This window comes from Barbatula barbatula (assembly GCF_947034865.1).
Source record: "Barbatula barbatula genome assembly, chromosome: 4".
Lineage (NCBI taxonomy): Eukaryota > Metazoa > Chordata > Actinopteri > Cypriniformes > Nemacheilidae > Barbatula > Barbatula barbatula.
In genome coordinates, this window is record NC_136768.1 from 8,139,156 (window position 1) to 8,158,506 (window position 19,351).

Here is a 19,351-nt window from a genome sequence, read left to right on the forward strand (position 1 = left end):
TCGTTTCACAGCGAATCAGAAATGTAGAGTCTTGACTATTTTGGAGGGGTTTAATATAATAATAAATTATTATTTAATATGACTGTACTATTCCTGACTAACAATTTTGGTTAATTATTATTTTTGTAGCAAGGTTTTACATTGGTAGATTCGTCACAAACGAACCACAGCCGCACACGGGAACCAAGTTGGCAAATTACAGTAACGGGAAAACTTTGTTCACAAACATATATTAAACAACACGTCGTTAAGTCACTGGAGTACAGTATCTAAAAAGCGTATAAAAATATTTACTGCAAAGGACACATTAAATGAAGTTACACGCACATACGCACGTTGAAAGAGAGCGCGCTAGTCATATCCATGACAACGAACTCAAACAGCTAGCACCAGCAACTGAAAAATGGAGCCTCTACCGGCGTCCTATTACGGACCCCTAGATAAAAACAATCCAGTTTTATCAACTTTTCAAAGTGACCTAAAAGAGATCAAAGCTTATATGAAGAAACATTTGGGGTATCCAAACGTGGACCACCGGTCCTACTCCAGAGGGTAAGAGAAACTCAATGACAAATGGGCTGTAATTGATCAATCCAGCTCAAGTTCATTAGTGATTATTTTAGTATTAGTATTCAGTATTTATGTTACGTAACATGATAACAACATGATTAGCATTAGATTTTATTTTAATTCAAGTGCAAATTGTTTGTGTGTGTGACTGGCAGGTCCATAAAGCTGTTTGAAACATGGAACAAGTATAAATCTCGCCTCCCTACACCTTATTTTGAAGTCCATCTGTTGAAAATAGCAGATTTCCTCTTTGACTGTAAGGTAGTTACCACGTTCTCTTATTAAAATGCAATTACTGAAATGTAATTCAATTTTCTATCATTCGTATGCGGTGCAATGCTGAAATTGTCTCATTTGCATACATTCCAAAGCTTTACAGACTTGCTCTCTGGCAAGGCTACAGACTCTATCTGCAACAGTTTTCCACTATAAGCTTGGAGAGCATAAAAGATGAGGAACATTTCATGAAGACTTATTTTTCGGATGGTCTGGATACAAAGAGGGCGCCGCTTACGGTAAGAGACACGTTTGCATACTGTCTGTTTAATTTGGTTTTCAATCATTTTGTGTCATATTTCATTGATCAAATTTGATCTGTGTGTCTGCTAGCTTCGAGCTCTTCAGGGAGAATGTCAATGCATCTTCTATTTGGAGAGAGAGAAAGGTGAACTGCCAGACAGCAGTGGTGTCCAGAGGATGCTGAGCGTCCTGGGATTTCTGCGGATTCTGATGCAGGCTGTCCTGCCCTATGAAAGCTTATGCTGGATATTGTACAATGGTACTTCGACAATATTGTGTTTCGTTATATAAAAGTGACAATAAAGTGTGTTTGTGACTCGTTATTTATTTCTTTAGGATCATTACGCATATACAATATATGCCGATTCCTGATGTCTGTGGGACATGAATCAGAGGTTATTTACGTTTTACACGTTTTTTAGCACACATATATGATGTAATTTAGTTTATTTATACATTTGAAACATTTCACCTTTCATTCAGGTTTTAGAGTACTTACTATGGGCTTGTACATGCCTCGAGACCTCTATTCCTTTGCTGAATCCCAGCTTCCTGTCATGGAGGGCCACACTCTATTGTGCAGTGTGTGAATGTTATTTTTATGACCAGGCGGCAGATCGAGCAGAGGTGGGCTTGACATTAAAACAGTGTTTATCATTGGCCTATACATCACTTCTTTCTTACCTGTGGTTTTGCCTTTTTTGGCGATTGTAGGTTTTTGCACGAAGAGCTCTCAGCAAGATAAGTGAACTGGCCAAGCTGGAGGAGATGACTGGCTCTCCGATGCCACCTGAGACCCAACAACCTTATAGAGAGGCTGCTATAAAAGTGAGAATCGTCAAACACCCAGTTGTTCATATTCCTTTTAATATGAGTGCATTATTCTTAAGCATGTCTTTGGTATTGTTATTGCCTTTTAATGGAGAGAAGCTTGCAGTGATAGTGTTTAAGCGTGCAGTGTACGAGTACCGCAGGAAACCAAAAGGTCTCTTCAGACCCAAACAGAGGGCAACTTTAAAAGAGCTACAGCAGGTGAGTATTACTTTTTTATTGACTAAATTCATTATAAAGTAAAAATAAATGCACAAAATCGTTAATAAATGTGTTAATATGTTTAACAGTCCAGAGGGTTTAGATGCCGTGCTCTATGTCATAGCTTTTAGATGCCCTGTTTCGTGTCATAGCTTGTCTTCTTTATAGAATATAGTCTTGTTTCACAGTTATTATTTTCTTATCTTTATCGTTGTATATTTATGCTCTGTAGGGTCCATGGCCTCGCACACCTACCGAGCGTATGCTGATGGAAATGTTTGAAGGTAATGCTGCTCAGTTCCTGGCCATGCTGGAAGCTTTACATGACAGCTCTGTCAGGCCTCTTCAGACCGGCATGCCTGAAGAATTTGAGGTCCAGGAAGTGGTGATGGAGCTCATATCAGCTGGCATTACCTTGCTGTCGGGTAGATATCTGCATCTTGTATCTTAGATTTTAAAGAAACAGTTCACCAAAAAGAAAGTTCACCCATTTTCACCTTTCATTTGTTCACCAATATACCATTGCAAATCTAACCTTATACAATGAATTGGTGACTCACTATCATAACATTTTAAATACAATTGCAGTGAATGGGGACTGGAGCTTTAAAGCTTTGAAAACGATGCCAAACCTTCATAAAAGTTTTCACCTATATTGTTATTTACCCATATGTTATTCCAAATCTATAAAACTTTACACCAAGGAATACATTTTATACAATGTGCTATTTGTACTATCGCAGTGAATGTGGACTGGAGCTTTTAAGCTTTGAAAATGACGACTAGGCTTTGTGTGGACCGAACAGAACAAATCTGACAGATTATTCATTTTGGTGAACTATACCCTCAAATATTCCCATTTTGCAGGTTTTGGTTCCCAACACATTTTTGATGCGAGTTTACCTTCCTCTGTGAATGCAGTCACCTCTGCTTCCACTCTAAATGAGATGGCTGTAGCTGGTGAGTCATTTTCTGTAGTGTGTCTTGGTTGCTTTTATGCGTTTTTGTGTGTTCATGTGTATATAAATCTCTGCTCAGAGTGTCTGTTCTGTGTGTGCTTTACAGGTGATAGTAGGATCTCAGTAGATGCTGCGGTGAAGTTTGTGAAGCAGCTCTTCAGATATGAACAGTGGAGCTTGTTTGGTTCACTCTCTGCTGCCCTTATGTCAACATTAAACGTGAGCAATTCTGTGCAGTCTGAAATATCAATATCTGAAAGTCAGTATGTCCACATAGCTACATAGTGCTTTTTATCTTCTGTATGCAGAACATTGAGGGTCGCCTGTACAGGAAATATGAGCAGGAACTGACGCTTTTAAAAGCTGTGGAATGTTTGATCTCCACTCAGCGAGTTCAATTTGTAATGAAAGATGCTGGTCAAGCTGGTACAAAAATGTTGATGAAATCTGATAAACAACAATTAAGAAAGTTCATTGAATTAAGATTTTGAAGTAAACATTAATCATTTGTTTTCCTCCATAGATAAAGACAGGAATATTGGGTCTGCAACCATGACAGAACAATTCTTCAATGTAATTCAGACACTTCACGCTTGTGTCTGCAGGGCAGACAAGGTCAGTCCCTCACACATCTCTCACACACCCGCTAACTCACACAAGAGTTCAGGTGGTGTATGTGTGCTCTTGTGTAAATAGGATATCCGGCCGGATGCTGATTTGGTGCTGGACATCGTACTGTTCTATTGGGCTAAATGCAAAACGGTATTTCAAAGAGCAGAGATGAGGCACGATGACCCTATACGTTACCTGGGAAAGATGGACAACCATGACCAGGTTAATATTCAAATGCAGTGTCTTGATTTTGAAATCAACAGTTTTGAAATATTAAAAACAAATCAAGAAATAATCGCATGGAAATATTGTCATTTTGTGGGTGTTGTTTCATAACAGTTGTTGGATGCAAAACATGTCTAATGCAGAATATGCAGCTTTTCTTGTAGCTCAGGTGGAAGTGCATGGTGTTGGCAAAACCAAGGTCTTGGGTTTAAATTAAAGATAATTGATGAAAATGTAAATAATGCAGAATATTGCAAACCGAAGTATTCTTTTAAATGAAGCGTGTACATACATTTTGTGTTATAGTGGGTGAAGACCCTTTGCCTGCTGTGTGAAGTGGCTCATGAGCACCAGCTTGCTGAAATAGACTTTATATCAGTGGCTGAAATGACTCTGAAACTGGCCATGGTACTGGAAAGCCTTGCAGATGCCCCGCCACGGTCAGGGAAGAAAACAGGTACTACATGCCATAAAGATCTATGGAAATGTAGTTATATAAATAGAAGATGTCTTTGTCTTTCATATCTTCCAAACTTTGATGCCTTTTTTGTTACAAATAAAGACGGCAGTAAAGATTCCACCCCAATTGGAAAACCTGAAAGCACACTTTATATGGTACGCCGTTCTTTTGCATAAGGATGTTCTGCTGTATCAGATTAATGTTACAGTATGATTTCATAAAGGCCTCAAGACTTTATTTATACATGCATGAATGACTGCAGAGGTCCAGAGTAGAGCAACTGCAGACTGCATTGGATTTGACGAAGAGAGGTGTGGAGTGTGTGTCCAGGTGCAGGGCCAGGTTATCCGGTGGGGGTTCTGCGGTGTTTGATGAGGTGTTTATGCAGGTATAAACACACAAATGTCCGATTACCTCCAGTAATTACCTCCCTCTTAACTCGTGTGTGTACAAATCTACAGTCCACATATGTAACATGGTCGCAACATTCTTTAATCTCCATCACTTTCAAAAATAGAAGTTTCAGATTCAGAGAGATCCAGAGGACAGTAGGTTACCTGACCTTACTGTCCTTGCTATGGACTTACATGTGGAGCTGCTGGCTTTCCAACACAGGCTTTCCCTAAAGCTATGTGACACCTGTCAAGGTCTGAAAGATCTACAACCTTTAAACATCTGGGTCAATGATATTTCTACCTACAGAATGTCATTACTCAATGTGCTGTATTTGTTCTTTTTTGAAGAAACAAGTTTGATGGAAGTTACGACCCCAGAAACAAACAGAACCACAGAAGGTGAGCTCCAAAAATCATACCCTTTACATTTACGTTTAATCATTTAGCAGACGCGTTTAATCCACAGCAAATGACAATGAATAGAACAATAGAAGCAAAAGTAGAAGCATGTAGATTTCTGGAAAGGAATAGAAAAACAGATTTACATGCTTGCATCAAAACACCAAGCTAATGCAGATTTTACTTCTTCACAGAGTCTGTGATACTTGAAAAAATCAAGAAGAACAAAATCTCAAAATGCGTTTTCCTGACTCAGAAGGCCTTAGTGACCTTCAGGAAGAACCAGTCTAACAAAGAAACAAAGAAAATACTTGAGGTTAGCTTTTAAAATCACCAACACATTTATGAGCCTGGCTAACATTACATTTCATGATTTCAAATTTCAATAAACAAGAAGCTCTGTTTTCTTTTTCAGGAGGCCATAACACTGATCGAAAGAGCAGAGCTGGAGGAGAGGAAGCTTCTTAGTTCTTCATCTCCTTCAGAGAGCCGTTTAGAAGCGGTGGAGAAGAAACAACCTCCACCAGCCCCGATACTCCTATCACGCTCCGACCTTTCCATGACCTTCACACCGGCACCTTATGCACTTGAGGAGGAGGTTGTCGCATCATCTTATTTTTATATCAACTAATGACTATGGATTCATGAATGTTAACATCAACTCAAATTGCTCTTGGTTTAGGTTTGCTGGTATTGCATTTATGGAAAAGAGGCGGAGGGGGTCAACCTAAAAGTGCGTTTTAAAGACTGCCAACTGTGTGGGACTGGAGAAATGGTTGGTTTTATGCCCCTTTAAGTCTCATTTCACATTACTTGCTTTTTATGTCTTCTCAATAGTTATTAAAATGGTTGATAAAATCTGTTTTAACCAGATTCCTGCCCGAAGCAACCTGCTACTTCAAGTAAGCTGTTTGGAGACAAATCAAAAGTATATTTTTGCTGTGGCTGCTTTTGATGCTCAGGGAAGGATGTTAGGGAGTGGTATTGGGGAGACCACCAGGCCTCTGTTGGCATCTTTGCCTCTGCCCCTGCTTACAACCTGGGCCCACCTTGCACAGGTTTGTGGGTCTAAACTTATGCCGAAATGGATAAAGCCACCCAAAATAGCTATCCATTCTCCTTACGCTCTTATTTATTGTTTGCAGGTGTCTTATCAAACAGGACTCCACACCCTCGCCAAAAGACCTTGTAATGAACTTTGGAGCCACTTTACCTTTCCAACAAGCCTAGATCCTGAGGGCACGAATCCAGAACAAGGAGCCTGTCTTGAAGGGCTGGCTCAGACAAGGTAAAATGCAATCCTATTTCTGGTAAAGACCAAATGCACTACAAAGTGTCTGTCAAATGTAAAATATTATTATTCCACACAGGCTCCGCCCAGCAACCGTACAGATGTCATCTCCCATCCTACATCAGCTTTTTCTTTCCACCATTTTTATCCAGACTGATATTCACATTCAGGAGGGGGCACTATACTGTGATCGCCTTTGTGATGGGGGGCCTTTAATATGGGGCCAGGTTAGTATTTGCAGAATTAAATCTGTCTCAAAACCGGTTACATATTCACACCCTAGATTTTGTAAATCTGCCTTTTCTTTACAGGAGGACAGGCTTGCAGAGTGTGAACGGATGCTGGTGGCCATAGATTGTTCTCTGCACATCAATGACAGTAGTAACACCCTGCAAGCTGTAGTGAACTGTTACGGCCTTCTCGCTCCATTAATCTACCATCAGATCCCATCAGAGCCTGTCATAGAGGTGACTGTTGATGTACTACTCTTACATAAAAGCCTACGAATTATATTTAGTATGCATTTACAAATGTAATTTATGCCAATAGCTGAGGCGAATGTTGATGTTTTGCTACTTCTGTGGGTTTCAGGTTCTGCTCAAGTGCTTCACAGTCCTCATAGAGATCGCAGAACTGCTCAAGCAGAAACGTCCAGCGACCACAGCAGAGTCCCTCCAGCACATGGTTGCCTGTATGACGTACTATTTAGCCAAGGTACTAAACGCTTTGACGACACCCTGTTGAAAAAAACAGCATATGCTGGTTAGATATGTTTTTAAGCAAGGTAGCTGGTTCAAGCTGGTCCTTAGCTGGTTTGAATTGGTTTAAGCTGGTCATGAGCTGGTCTTAAGCTGGTCCCAAGCAGCTAGCTCCTAACCAGCACATGGCCAGCTTAAACCAGCTATGCTTCAAAACATAACTAACCAGCAAATGCAGATTCTTTCAACAGGGCAAGTTCGTGTGCATCCCACGTAATGTATCCACAGCTATTGTATATACTTGTGTGTGTTTCAGAGCCTGAACTTCACTCAGGAGACTCATATGGCATCTTATGTGATAGAGTTGGGAAAGAAACTGCTTCAGGAGATCACTGAACCGTCACTTGCACCTCCCAAAAAACCACCATCCGCACAGAAGGTGTGCGAAGTGTAGACCTTCTGTATGGATACCATATTCTCTACTGCTTTCGTAAGTATTAATATTTGTGTATGTGTGTGTGTGTTTTTACAGAAGATTGAGGAGCCACATGAACACATTAAGGCTTTAAATGGCATTGTCGTGAAAACCATGCAAGCAGGAGACTATGATGTCACTTCCTGTAATAAAACAGGTATATTGTTTTCTTAGATCCAAATTAAAGTACATACTTTTGAAACTGGGGGGAATGTACTGACATATCTGACTGTTTGTATGCTACATTTGACTGTAATTTGAGTTTTTATGACCTTTGTTGCGGCACCTCATGGTCATGTCCTCACAGGAGAGGAAGACCCAGTTGTACTCTACAAAGTGATTGAAAACAAGCCCCTCCAGATCGCCTTCCAAGAGGGTACAACAACAGCAACAACATAGCCTACAGTATTCTAGAGAAATATCATATTCATTTATTATGTTGTCATCTACTGATTTTATGTGTGTGTTGATCTAGTGATGAAATTCAAGCAAAGGTCTTGTTTTCTGGAGTTTGTCTTGTGCCTACTCCAGAAATGCCTTCAAGAAGATGAGATAGATTTGGTTATTCAGTGGGAGCAAAACATCTTGGATTGGCTCAGCAGGTGAGTGCGTTCATCTCTTTAGGTCCATATACAGTTTTTAAATAAATGTGTTACATTTTTGGTGGCCTGTAATATTTCTAGACGAGATGAGGCTCTGTTAGCGCTAAAAAACCATCAAAGCCAAACAGGGGAAGAGTTTAAAGAGTTCACAACATCTGTGATTGAGTTCAACACCAAGGTAAGTTTCTCTCCACTTGAGCACCTTCATTTACATACGGATATTGCAAATTGGATTTCTTTATCAATACCATAATTGTTTGTTTTAGAAACAAGGTAACATCTTTTTGGGTGGCAAAAAGTTGCGACGGAAGAAACTGTTGAGTGCATTCGAATGCCAAAACAATGAAAGGTAAAAGTTCTGCCATTTTGGGGAAAAAAAGCTATGTGAATGACCCTCCACACATAATTGTTTCATCAATAGTTGTTCAATCAAATGTAAATATTATGCAAATGTATATTGTGTGTATGTTTATATTATGTACTTGCTGTGCAGTTCAATTGTTGATGTTATTAACAAACACAATTAAGTATTACTACTGTTTGCTCTTATATTTTAACAAAATCTTCATACTGTAAAACAGTTTTTAGCAAACAATCATACATGCATAACTATATAATTCATAAACAGTTTAGCTATTTCATGAACTTGTGGTGGTACTGAAATTCTATTGGACACAAGTGCATCTTTCAAACTATGTCTGTTGTTGTGTTTCTTAGGGAGATCAAAGCTGTGGACATTTTGCTAAATCAACTAGCTGCATTTATCAGAAGACACCAAAATGCCGGGAAGCTAAGGAAAATCCGCTTCGAGGATTCACTTTGGCGTTGTCACATCAACCTAAGCCTGGCGTGTGCTTACCTTAGTCTACTGAGGAGGAACCTGGGACCACCTCCCCAGCTTTGGTGCTGAGACCCACCAACATAAACCCAGAATTATCACAAATAATCTTAGTCTATTGAATCAGATCTTTTTATATCTTTCTGTGTGAACTACAGTTTCAGTCATCTGCCGCTGTCATTCTTCTCTCTGGCCCGCTGTGGAACGATGGTGATGTGGAAGAACGTTCCACAGCACATCAGACCACCTGAACTTCCACTTCCCAAAGCAGTGTCCCATCCTGGACGTGTGAGGCACAAGGTTATGAATACCAACTATGGTGGGTATCTCATGCATGACTACTTTTTAAATTGACCCCTGATAGGTCATTTTAACTTTATCTTTTCTCACTACATCCTCAGGAGCATCAAACACCAGTGATGAGGAAAGTGAAACAGAAAGTGAAATGCACTCAAAGGTCCACAACCATGAAAGCAATGAGCTACATTCAGTCAATGGCCCCCCTGAAGGTCAAACGGCATTTCAGTTACTGGAAACTCTCAATAAAGCCTCTATAAACATCCGCAGAGCCATGGTAAATGCAGATTGATTTGAAAAGTCTTTAAGGGATAGTTCACCCCAAAAATAAAAAATCTGTCATCATATATTCACCCTTCAAAACCTGTTTATGACTCTTTCTTCTGTGGAACACAAATGAAGAAAGAGAGAAATGTCTCAGTGGTTTTGTTGTACATACAATAAATGTCAATGGAGGTCAATGTCGTTTGGTTACCAGCGTTCTTCAAAGTATCTTCTTTTGTGTCCTGCAGATGAAAGAAAGCCATACAGGTTTGAAATGACCTGAACATGACTAAATAATATAATCTGATAAGGTACATGATAAGGTAATTTTCACTATTATACAATAAGGTGTTGGCACATCGATGGGGACAATGGACGACCTTACAATGGGCTTGTCGGATTCTGTGGGACCAGTCCAGCACATTAGTCCTGATGGTGGAGAGACTACATAGCCCTGATGTCCATAACAGACAGCTGACAATGGAGCAGTTATACACAGTCATCACTCCTCTTCTTGTGTTGGCCACAGATCTTCTCATGGACATGATGGAGAAACTGAAGGTCAAACTGTACATCAGTCTGAATCTGAAACAAACATGCATTGGCTGAATGTACTAATAACAAAAAAATTGAATAGAAAAAAAAATGAAAAACTATTGTTTATGCAAACTATTGTTTTTCAAACAGATTTAAGTCATGGGAAAACAACTTGAATACATCAGAACACATTTTTTAAACCTGTTGTTTTTTCTGTAGTTGTGGAACGTTTATGATACAGAAGAGGAGGAGCTGGAGGCCAGTCTGTACTTCTCTGCCCCAATGGATGATGGGACAGTGGTAGATCTGCGCTGGCTGAGAACTTTGGTGCTACACACACTAGAGCTTTTGTACTACCAGGCCAAGTGGGAGAATCTTGCTCATCTTGCTCTACTTTACAACACAAACACAAGGTACGTTGCTCACTAAATGATTTGTACTGGAAAAGTAGACTTAGTGTTTATAAATCATCTCCATTTCAATAGTTTTTTCCAATCTTTTTCTCATTTCTAGGGAGCGTTACTCTCACATTGTAACGCCTCTCCTGGTACATGCACAGAGGAGGCTGTTGGACAGGATCAGCTTCTTTGGGGGACCTCCAGACCCCCAGCCTCACTTCACCCACACTGAGACGAACAACGGAGAAAAGGTAACCACAGAAAGAATCTCATCCACATTATTTTGTTTTCCTTGAAAAGCTAGTTTACAATAAAATATCAGCCTGGGTAACGCAAACCTTAGTCGTGGTTATTCTTGTGCGTGCAGCAGAGCTTGGGAAGTGCCTTTGTTTAGTTTTGTATCTGATATCTATAGGTGACATGCAGGACCTATACAGGTGAACAGTTGAGGTTTCCTCGTGGAAAAGGTCGGTTGATCAAAAATGATTTTCAGACAGAGTCTAAGGAACTTGCAGGTACATATTATTGAGAAGTTACCAGATCCTATTTATTTTCTGATTAATGTCATTTTAGTTTGTGTAATATCTGGGTTACATAAAATGATTGGTAACCAAACAACATTTGCACCCATTGACTTCCATTGTGTGGACACAAAACCGCCAAGACATTTCTTATAATATCTTCTTTTGTGTTCCATTTGTGAACTGTATTTTTTACTATTTTGTTAATTAATTTCTTTATTATTACAGATGTGAGAACAGCCATGTGTCTGGTGTGTGTACCTCTGGATGTTGAGGACACACTGAATTGTTTCAGAGAGGCTCTGGAGAGACGTCGTCATGCACCGTTGACCTTCCAGCACAGCCGAACTCTTCTTCACCTACTGCTGGCGAATACCCAGCACCGTAAGCTCGAAACTCAGAGCCCCTTCTGGTTGCATATACTTCTCCGATATCTCTTATAAATGTTGTATTAGAAAACCTACTGAATCACACGTCTGTTATCTCAGAATATGTTGAGGTGCCGTTCTCCAAGGAACCAAGTGGTGTTCTTCAAGGCAAAGTGGAGTTCAACCTGGCTGCCAGCACTCCTCCAGGCATCAGTCCTTTAGACCTTTCGGATGAGGATTACAGCACTCTGGGCTCCATCTACAGCCCAACCCTACCTCCGTCCCAGATCCAGACCATCCTGTCCTCCTACAACAATGCCATTAGTGAGCACCAATTGGAATTAGTCAGGCTTGTAACTTAGAATTTGTTTGTGAGCATGTATAGACATGGGTTGTTTTGCTTTTCGTGCAGAATATCTCCAAGCAAATAAATACAACTCCCTGCATGCTCAAGCACTCCATGACCTTGGAAACCTGCATTTTTATAAAGGAAATCGAAAGTAAGACCTGCTTTTATTCTCAATAAGTTTATATACAGCGTATGAATCCTAAGTTGTATTTTATGAATACATAGAAATAAGTGTACAGTTTTTATGATTCTTTATTAATAAGTATAAAGATTTATGTAAGCAAATCTGTTACATTGACCCGATTCACACAATTGTTATTGTTGATTGACAATATGTTATCGCTTTTGTCCAAATGTCAGGTTTCTTGCTTGCACTGACGAACACAAGATGCTCTTTTATGCCGATTATATAATGAAAAATGATTAAATCAATTTTAAAATATTAAAATAATTCAATATTAAAGCATTTTGTTAGATATGCTTAATGTGCTTCACAATACATAAAAAGAAAAAAATGCATCCTGCATGAGTATGTTTTGTGTGTTCCTCAGATCAGCACATTCTTTCTGGAGTAAAGCCCTAGACTGTGCTCTCCAGAGCCCTGGAGTTCTGGATTCATGGGATGGTGACTCGTGGGACAGCAACACCTCTCAGGAAACCCTGCGGCATGCTGGGATATGGGGCTGTCTCCAGGGAGCATTGCTTTCAGCCAAGATTGCACAGTTAGTGAGAAACCAAATATTTGTTTGGTGATGGTGGTCAGTTTTATCAATTATTATGATGTCTTTTTACTATGGACAGGCACATCCTGACCTCCAACATCAACCAGCGTACAAAATGCTGTCTTCTGTCTACCAAACTCTTCAAGGTCAGAATTCACTCACTGAACTGCATATATTATGTGCAAGTTTAACAAGAGTTTACTCAAATACTCAGAATCAAAATTTATAATATATTGCAATGTAAGTCGCTTTGGATAAAAGCGTCTGCCAAAATGCATAAATGTTTAACAAGATTGTGTGGTCTGCAGTGTCTCCTGATGGCCTCTATGCCCTGTCCGACGACGGACCTGGCATACTCCACGTACTCTGTGGAGACAGAATTGATCCCAGGGATTGATGTCTTCTCTGAGCCGGATCGGGGGAATCTTGGAACTACCGTTGCCAGTTTGTCTTTTCTCTGCCATTGGTTGTATAACTCAGGGCACTTTCTCAAGGTAAAAGACCCACAATCTCTCTTGTTTTACAAAAGCAGTGTGTGTGCATCACAGAGTTAGTGTCCGTTTTAAAACAAAAACTTTTAAAATGAATCCTAAAATATGATGTTCATAAAGAATTATGTTGAGTCGGCTGATCAATATTGGAAAATAAAAGCAGGGTGATCAGAACTTGAATTGCTCTGAGGGGTTATTTGTGATAATGACCCGCTGACTGTATGGTGTGATTCACCAATCGGAATCAAGTTTTCAGAGAGCCTTGTATAAAAGAATGGTTATTTTTAACAATGTACTTGTTTGATTTTCTAATAAAATAGTAACTGTTGGTTTCAAGGTTATTGTAGTTTACTAAAACTCAATATATTAAATGTTGCCTCAGCAATAAACTGAAATAAGATTGAGACTGAAACTAAACAAAAATTGTAAGAAAAATAAATGAAAGTAAAAAGAAAAGAAAAAGGACAAAAGCACTTAAAAAATTGCTTGAACTAAATTGTTATAACTTTATATTTCAGGCTCTTCCTATGCTGACTCTTTTTCTGTATATTACCAAAACGGTGTGCCGTGATGTACACCTCACTGTCACATGCAGAATACTGAAGGTTTGTTGCTGTTTGTACACTGTTGGTACATACAGAATGTTTGCTGTTTGTTTGCCGTTTTATTCACTTGTTTTGTGTCTGTGTGTGTGCAGATAAAGGTCCTGACAGAACTGAGGATGTTCAGTCAGGCGGTAGAAGAGCTAAATAGTCTCACATTTGGTGAAGAAATTCCTCTGCATCATGGTGGCAACCACAGGGGGACAGGGGAACCGTCTAGAGTACGACAGCATATACAAGATACAACATACTCAAACATAAAAACAATACATGCAGTTATCCGCAGTACACATTAAATGTCAGCATGTTAGTTGTGTTCATTTTATATTTGTATGAATTTTATCATGCATTCGTTTTTCTCCCAATGTGTTTGTTGTAACTTTAAAACATACATTGCTTCTCACAGGCAACAAAAAGATTTATTGAAGACGAGCCTCTTTTAGATCCCTCTAACATTCAGGTCAGCCTGCATGTTCTAACAGCTGTATGTCATATAACTAGCACATATCATAGATCTACCAAAATACTGTTGCTCTATGTGCTATCTTCTTTAGGTTATTGAGGATGTGGTTAACCAGAGTCCAAGTGGAGACATCATGGCTCTTTATGGCTCTAAATTGACCAGGCGACTCCTGATGACCAGAGTTCATTTGATTTTAGCTATATGTAGCACTATACACAACTTACCCGAGCCACCAACACCAGGTATTCCCTCCTTACTAGTTAGGTATAGACAATTAAAGTGATAAATTGAATAATAGTATTTGATATGTTTGTGTGTTAGACCCATCAGAGATAACTGAAACTAAGGAGAAAAGCTCAGAGATCTGCCTGTCAGATGTCCCCAGCGGTGATGCGGTGGATTGCAATACACCATCTTACAATATCCTAAAACCCAGGGGTCTCCAAATTAATGCACAGAAGGACAAACTTACGTCAGGGAAACTCAAGGTGGTCCAGAGTACAACCACACATGTCTGTTTATATAACTGTTAACTTAAAAAATGTTAATAGTGGTCATATGTAAATGCAATGTACCACTATTGGCATCTTTCAGGCCATACTCCTAAAAGAAGCACATGCTCTGGTTAGTCCTGAGATCTTTGCTTCGCAGCAACTGATCACTGATCCGGAAGAACTGGAACTCGCAGTGGATATCAGCCTCTTGATGTCCGGTATCAACCAGCAGCAGGGCAGAATGGCTGCCAGGTAGTGTATGAGATTATATATGCAAAGGTATAGCTATTAGATAAAATATCTTTATATTCAAATAGGAATAAATGTCTTCTCTCCTATATAGTGCAGATCTGGCAGTGTCTTCAATGAATCTTCTCCAGAGGTCGCCTGTGTTTCAAAGTGATTTCCGCCCTCTGCCTCCTCCCAGACCCCCTTCCTCTTCCCTCAGACGATCCAGATCTAAAGTACATCAGGTACTGGTCAACCCCTCATTTACTCACATAAATTCACAGTTTATTTTTTGTTGTTAATTCCTCTGTATATATATATTTGTAACAAAGATCCATAAAGGAAGGAAGGAGACAGGAACCAGCGAACAAAAAACATCTTTATAAAAAAATAAACAAACAACAAAACAAACTTAAAACATAATAAAACACAATATAAAGTCCAGGCCTGGTCCTCTCTCGCACTTCACTGTTGTCGCTCGTCTCTTATGCTTCCGGAGCTCCTCCGTGACCCGCCTCGCGCCTTTCCCTCGCGGCTCTCATCCCGCCCTGCTCGCCACATTATTTTAAGACCTTTCAAAAAGACTGTCTTTTTCTATACAGATCAGTTCACAAGAGCCAAAGTCTATTCCTAGTCTCCAGATGGGAGATGTTCCAGCATGGGTGGAAGCTAGAGGACGCATCGATCGCCTCCTCTGGCTGCGCTGCCGGCTGGCGGTGGTCTGCTCGCTTGTAGACCATATTCCTGGAACTTCCATCTACGCTGGTACAACGTTTGTTAGATGTAACTCACATTTTGCTGTTTTTTGTTGTTTGCTAACAGCCCGGATGTGTTTGAGCAGGTGTCGACAGCAGTACAGAAGCATTCAGGGTGCTGAAAGAAGGTCTAGAAGAGGCTGACGCATGGGGAGACCCGGACACTAAAGCTCTGCTGCTCCTTCAGGTCGTCCAAATGAACACACACTGTGGAAAAGCCAGAGAGGACAGTACATCCATTCTACAAGTCAGTGTGAACTTGATATTACACACAGTGTTTGATTTAGTGCCGCTTGATCTTGATTGTTTGTGTTACATGTGTGTGTAACTTCAGGAGATTGTAAGCTTGCTGTCTGGGCGCATCGCTTTGTCTCAGCGCTCTCAAATGGCTCTGGCTGAGGCTGCGTTGCTACTTAGTGATCTGAGAGGAACAGGAAGTCAGACTCTTCACCGGCTCACACAGAAACTATTACAGCAACAGGTTTCTATCATTTTTTTATGTAATAGATATATACTGTAGATAGCGTTACATATTATAAAGGTAGCATTGTCCTCTGTTCAGCTCTCTTCCCTTGGAGAGTCCTTAAATCTCAAAAAAGGAGGTGAGGTGGAATTTCCGTCGGAATGCCCGAAGAACATTTATCTTCTGCAGATACCCCTGCTGGCCAAGACAACCATGCGGATGGGTATAACAGAGATGACACATAGTTCAATGTCATTAATAGGACTTAATATAAACACCAATGAAACCTACTTATATGCGTTCCAGGTCATTCTTTGGCATGGCAGGCTCTGTCAGGTTGTTCAGAAGGAGGTGAGGAGCCCTGGATGCCCTTGGTAGCTGCACAAGACATTCTGCAGTCTGCATTAAACATCTCACAGGGTTCTGCTCACAGAGACCTCCAGATGGAGGCTGATATCCTCTACTGCACAGGTGACCAGTAGATATTGAGGTTTGATCCGACCTCTCGCATCGTACTAACTTTATGTTGTCGGTCATATGTCTCCAGGATGGCTGGGTAGTAGGCGTCTTATTTCGATGCAAAAAAATGATCCCAAGAACATCCTAGAAGCCTTTTTGCGGTGCCTCTTATTTCACCATAGTCACAGCCACAACCTGTTGTAAGTCAATTTAGAGTATTTATGTTTTTTTAATCACTCCAATAATTATGTTGAAACAAGACCGAATGTTTTCACATCTGTTTATTTTAGGCTAATACATAGGTGCTACATGGAAATGGCATTGGTGTGCTTGCAGCAATGGGAGCAGGAAGCCCCACCCCCTGTACATCTGGCCGATCCCCCTTCCTCAACACCTGATGAAACCAGCAAGGTGCTCTGAAGTGTGTAGAAGATTGAAATAACAGTTCTTTCAAACTATTAACATGTGTGTGTGATCTTAGGAAACAGTTGGAGAGAACTATCTGCTGCTCTTCTGGGTGTGTTTGAGGATAGCTTTAAAGACATCAGAAGCTATCGGCAGATGTCACAGATTTCATGGTTTCACTGAAGATGCCGAGGGCCACTTGTCCTCTTCTACAATAAAAGCCCTACCTGGTTTTGCGCTAAATGATCTCCTGCATCCCTGCGGTAAACTTTAACCCTTAATCGTTTGACCATTTACAAATGGTGTGTTCACTTTGTCCACATTCCTCTTAAATAAGGAGTTTCGTATTTTACATTATGAGATCTATGAGTGACATGTAATTTGTGTAGTCTTTACTTGAATTTTTTACTGTGAGTCATATTCAATTGTGTTTAAGCTGCAATTGTTGTTTTGATTGGCAGGGGGGCTGGAAAACCATGGCAAGCTTATCCTCAGTTCTGAAGCATTTGTGGACACACAACATGAGCTGACCTGGATGCAAATGTCCCGCTACTACACACACCTGCTCAATCTGCTACGGGTCTCCTCACGACCAGGTAGTAGAAACAATTAGTCATCCATAAATACTGTATATATTAATAATCATTAATAAATACATCGAATAATTAGAGCAAAGGGTTACAATGACCGATTAACAGACTTTAAATTCTGGAATTCATAAGACATTGTCATAACTGACAATAATATGTTTCTCTCCACACAAAACACATGGATCTGTCATGATCGTGGATCACGATACAACCAACATCATAAAATTATTGTCTTTCTTTTAGGTTTTATTTTCCTTTCTGTCGGAATATGGAAATGTACCTTCTTATTAATAGACCATATATAAAATTCATGTCTGTGTTCTTCAAGAAAGTGCATCAGGCAACAGTGTCTATAAATAAAATGGCATTACAAACAGAAATATTTGTAAACTGCCTGTTGTGCTTTAACATTAGAAGGGAAATCTTGAGCTTCTTTAAAATTCCTAATTTTCACTGCACCATTTTACTTTCAAGCCGTTTGTATTCATTTAAATGAAATATTTACAAATACAAATATTGTTACATAGCATACAACACCACTGTATTAATGTATGTGTTATTCAGGAGCCATAAAGGGTGCTGATGGGCTGACATCTGTGGCTGGGCATTGTAATCTTGCTCTGAGACTTTCACAATTACACAGCTTCTTCAGCTGTCACTTGCCGTCTTACAGAGAGCAGTGGGCCGTTCCTGACCCTCCTGTTGCTCTAATACTTGAGCCTCATCTTATACAGGTTCATACACAGACGTTTTATTTTGTAATGTTTAATAAATGATGAGAGAAAAACATGAATCTTTTGACAAATTTTTGCCAGGAAGGTGAACCAGATCTGTATCCCTGGGCCAGCACTGACGTCCGGGAACTGTGCATCCAGTGGCACAGGCCCCTCTTTGAGGAGAACATGGTAGTGTACTTCTGCTAGTCTTTGTTCTATTGTTCTTACAAATTCATTTGTTATTTGTGTTTTGATCTGAATTCACTGAAACATTAGTAAACACTTCCATCAGACCTTTAACCCATTAAAACAGGGGGAAAGTGTAGACTTCTTTACATGATTTACTTGTAACAGAGTTTAATATTGTATCTCCTCAGATTCTGCTTGTCTTTGCGGTGAATAATGCTCCTCTATCAGCGCTGAGTCCTAGTGCCGAGGCCATGGCTGGACTGCAGGCTGGGCAGAGCCTGGTCTATTTGGACAGGTAGGATTTATGTAGTTGTCCTAATTTCTTAATAGATACCTAATATTATTGGGTTAAGACGTGGGTTAAATGTTCTTTAACTCTGGGTTTCCTCTTTCTTGTCTTCTTGCAGACTAAAGGCTGTTCATGCGTTACTTGGCTCACTGTGCGAAGAGATGGATGGGAACATTTCACCCATCACCAGTTCAACCTCACCCATTAGCCCACAAGAAGAACAGCAGAGCAGAACATCCACCTCCACACCATCCAGACAGGTCGGTCTGAGCCGTGAATCAGCAGGCTAAATTTGTCACATATATGTCTGGATTATTTGTGAGTCATATTGGTTTCATTTAGGAGATTCTTTTGGAGAAGACCACAAGTGTCTGCAATGAGATCAGGGATTTACTGAAACCTGATTTTAACTCAACACCCATCACAGAGGTAAAGCGACAGTTTAACTAACATCAGAATTCTGTAATGTAATCTTAAAACACAGATCATAGATGTCACAGGAGTTAACATTGTGTTATTCTTTGTCTTACGCAGTTGCCCTTTGACCCAAGCATGCAGACTCTTCATGACCTGGAACACTGCTTTAATCCCTTAACAGGGAGCACACTGCGGGACACTGGCTTCATTACCTGGTTACTCTCTCTTTTGAGTTAAAAACCTACAAAAACTAAATCTC

The 19,351-nt window shown here is 40.0% G+C and overlaps 1 protein-coding gene across 1 annotated transcript; it reads left to right on the forward strand.

Annotated features, from left to right (window-relative positions):
* Nucleotides 1-403: 403 nt before the first annotated feature.
* cfap54 (cilia and flagella associated 54) lies at nucleotides 404-19,329 on the forward strand (the record flags this gene model as incomplete). Its single annotated transcript, XM_079454391.1, has 68 exons — nucleotides 404-552; nucleotides 726-831; nucleotides 942-1,085; nucleotides 1,180-1,348; nucleotides 1,426-1,484; nucleotides 1,573-1,716; nucleotides 1,804-1,917; nucleotides 2,020-2,121; nucleotides 2,354-2,546; nucleotides 2,989-3,081; nucleotides 3,187-3,299; nucleotides 3,389-3,506; nucleotides 3,604-3,695; nucleotides 3,777-3,914; nucleotides 4,224-4,404; nucleotides 4,480-4,532; nucleotides 4,640-4,765; nucleotides 4,895-5,024; nucleotides 5,121-5,171; nucleotides 5,366-5,487; nucleotides 5,587-5,769; nucleotides 5,854-5,946; nucleotides 6,044-6,229; nucleotides 6,317-6,459; nucleotides 6,542-6,689; nucleotides 6,774-6,929; nucleotides 7,054-7,176; nucleotides 7,477-7,599; nucleotides 7,693-7,792; nucleotides 7,898-8,011; nucleotides 8,111-8,237; nucleotides 8,319-8,415; nucleotides 8,504-8,586; nucleotides 8,955-9,140; nucleotides 9,234-9,394; nucleotides 9,477-9,649; nucleotides 9,985-10,197; nucleotides 10,393-10,586; nucleotides 10,687-10,822; nucleotides 10,987-11,086; nucleotides 11,321-11,476; nucleotides 11,581-11,784; nucleotides 11,873-11,960; nucleotides 12,361-12,531; nucleotides 12,611-12,677; nucleotides 12,840-13,025; nucleotides 13,541-13,627; nucleotides 13,720-13,845; nucleotides 14,031-14,084; nucleotides 14,179-14,329; nucleotides 14,409-14,575; nucleotides 14,682-14,833; nucleotides 14,925-15,054; nucleotides 15,412-15,574; nucleotides 15,651-15,811; nucleotides 15,899-16,045; nucleotides 16,127-16,250; nucleotides 16,334-16,505; nucleotides 16,588-16,686; nucleotides 16,777-16,897; nucleotides 16,968-17,154; nucleotides 17,353-17,487; nucleotides 18,046-18,239; nucleotides 18,297-18,386; nucleotides 18,575-18,681; nucleotides 18,794-18,935; nucleotides 19,018-19,104; nucleotides 19,210-19,329. The coding sequence occupies 68 exons, from the start codon at nucleotides 404-406 to the stop codon at nucleotides 19,327-19,329; spliced, it is 9,024 nt and encodes a 3,007-aa protein (XP_079310517.1).
* Between the last annotated feature and the right edge of the window lie 22 nt (nucleotides 19,330-19,351).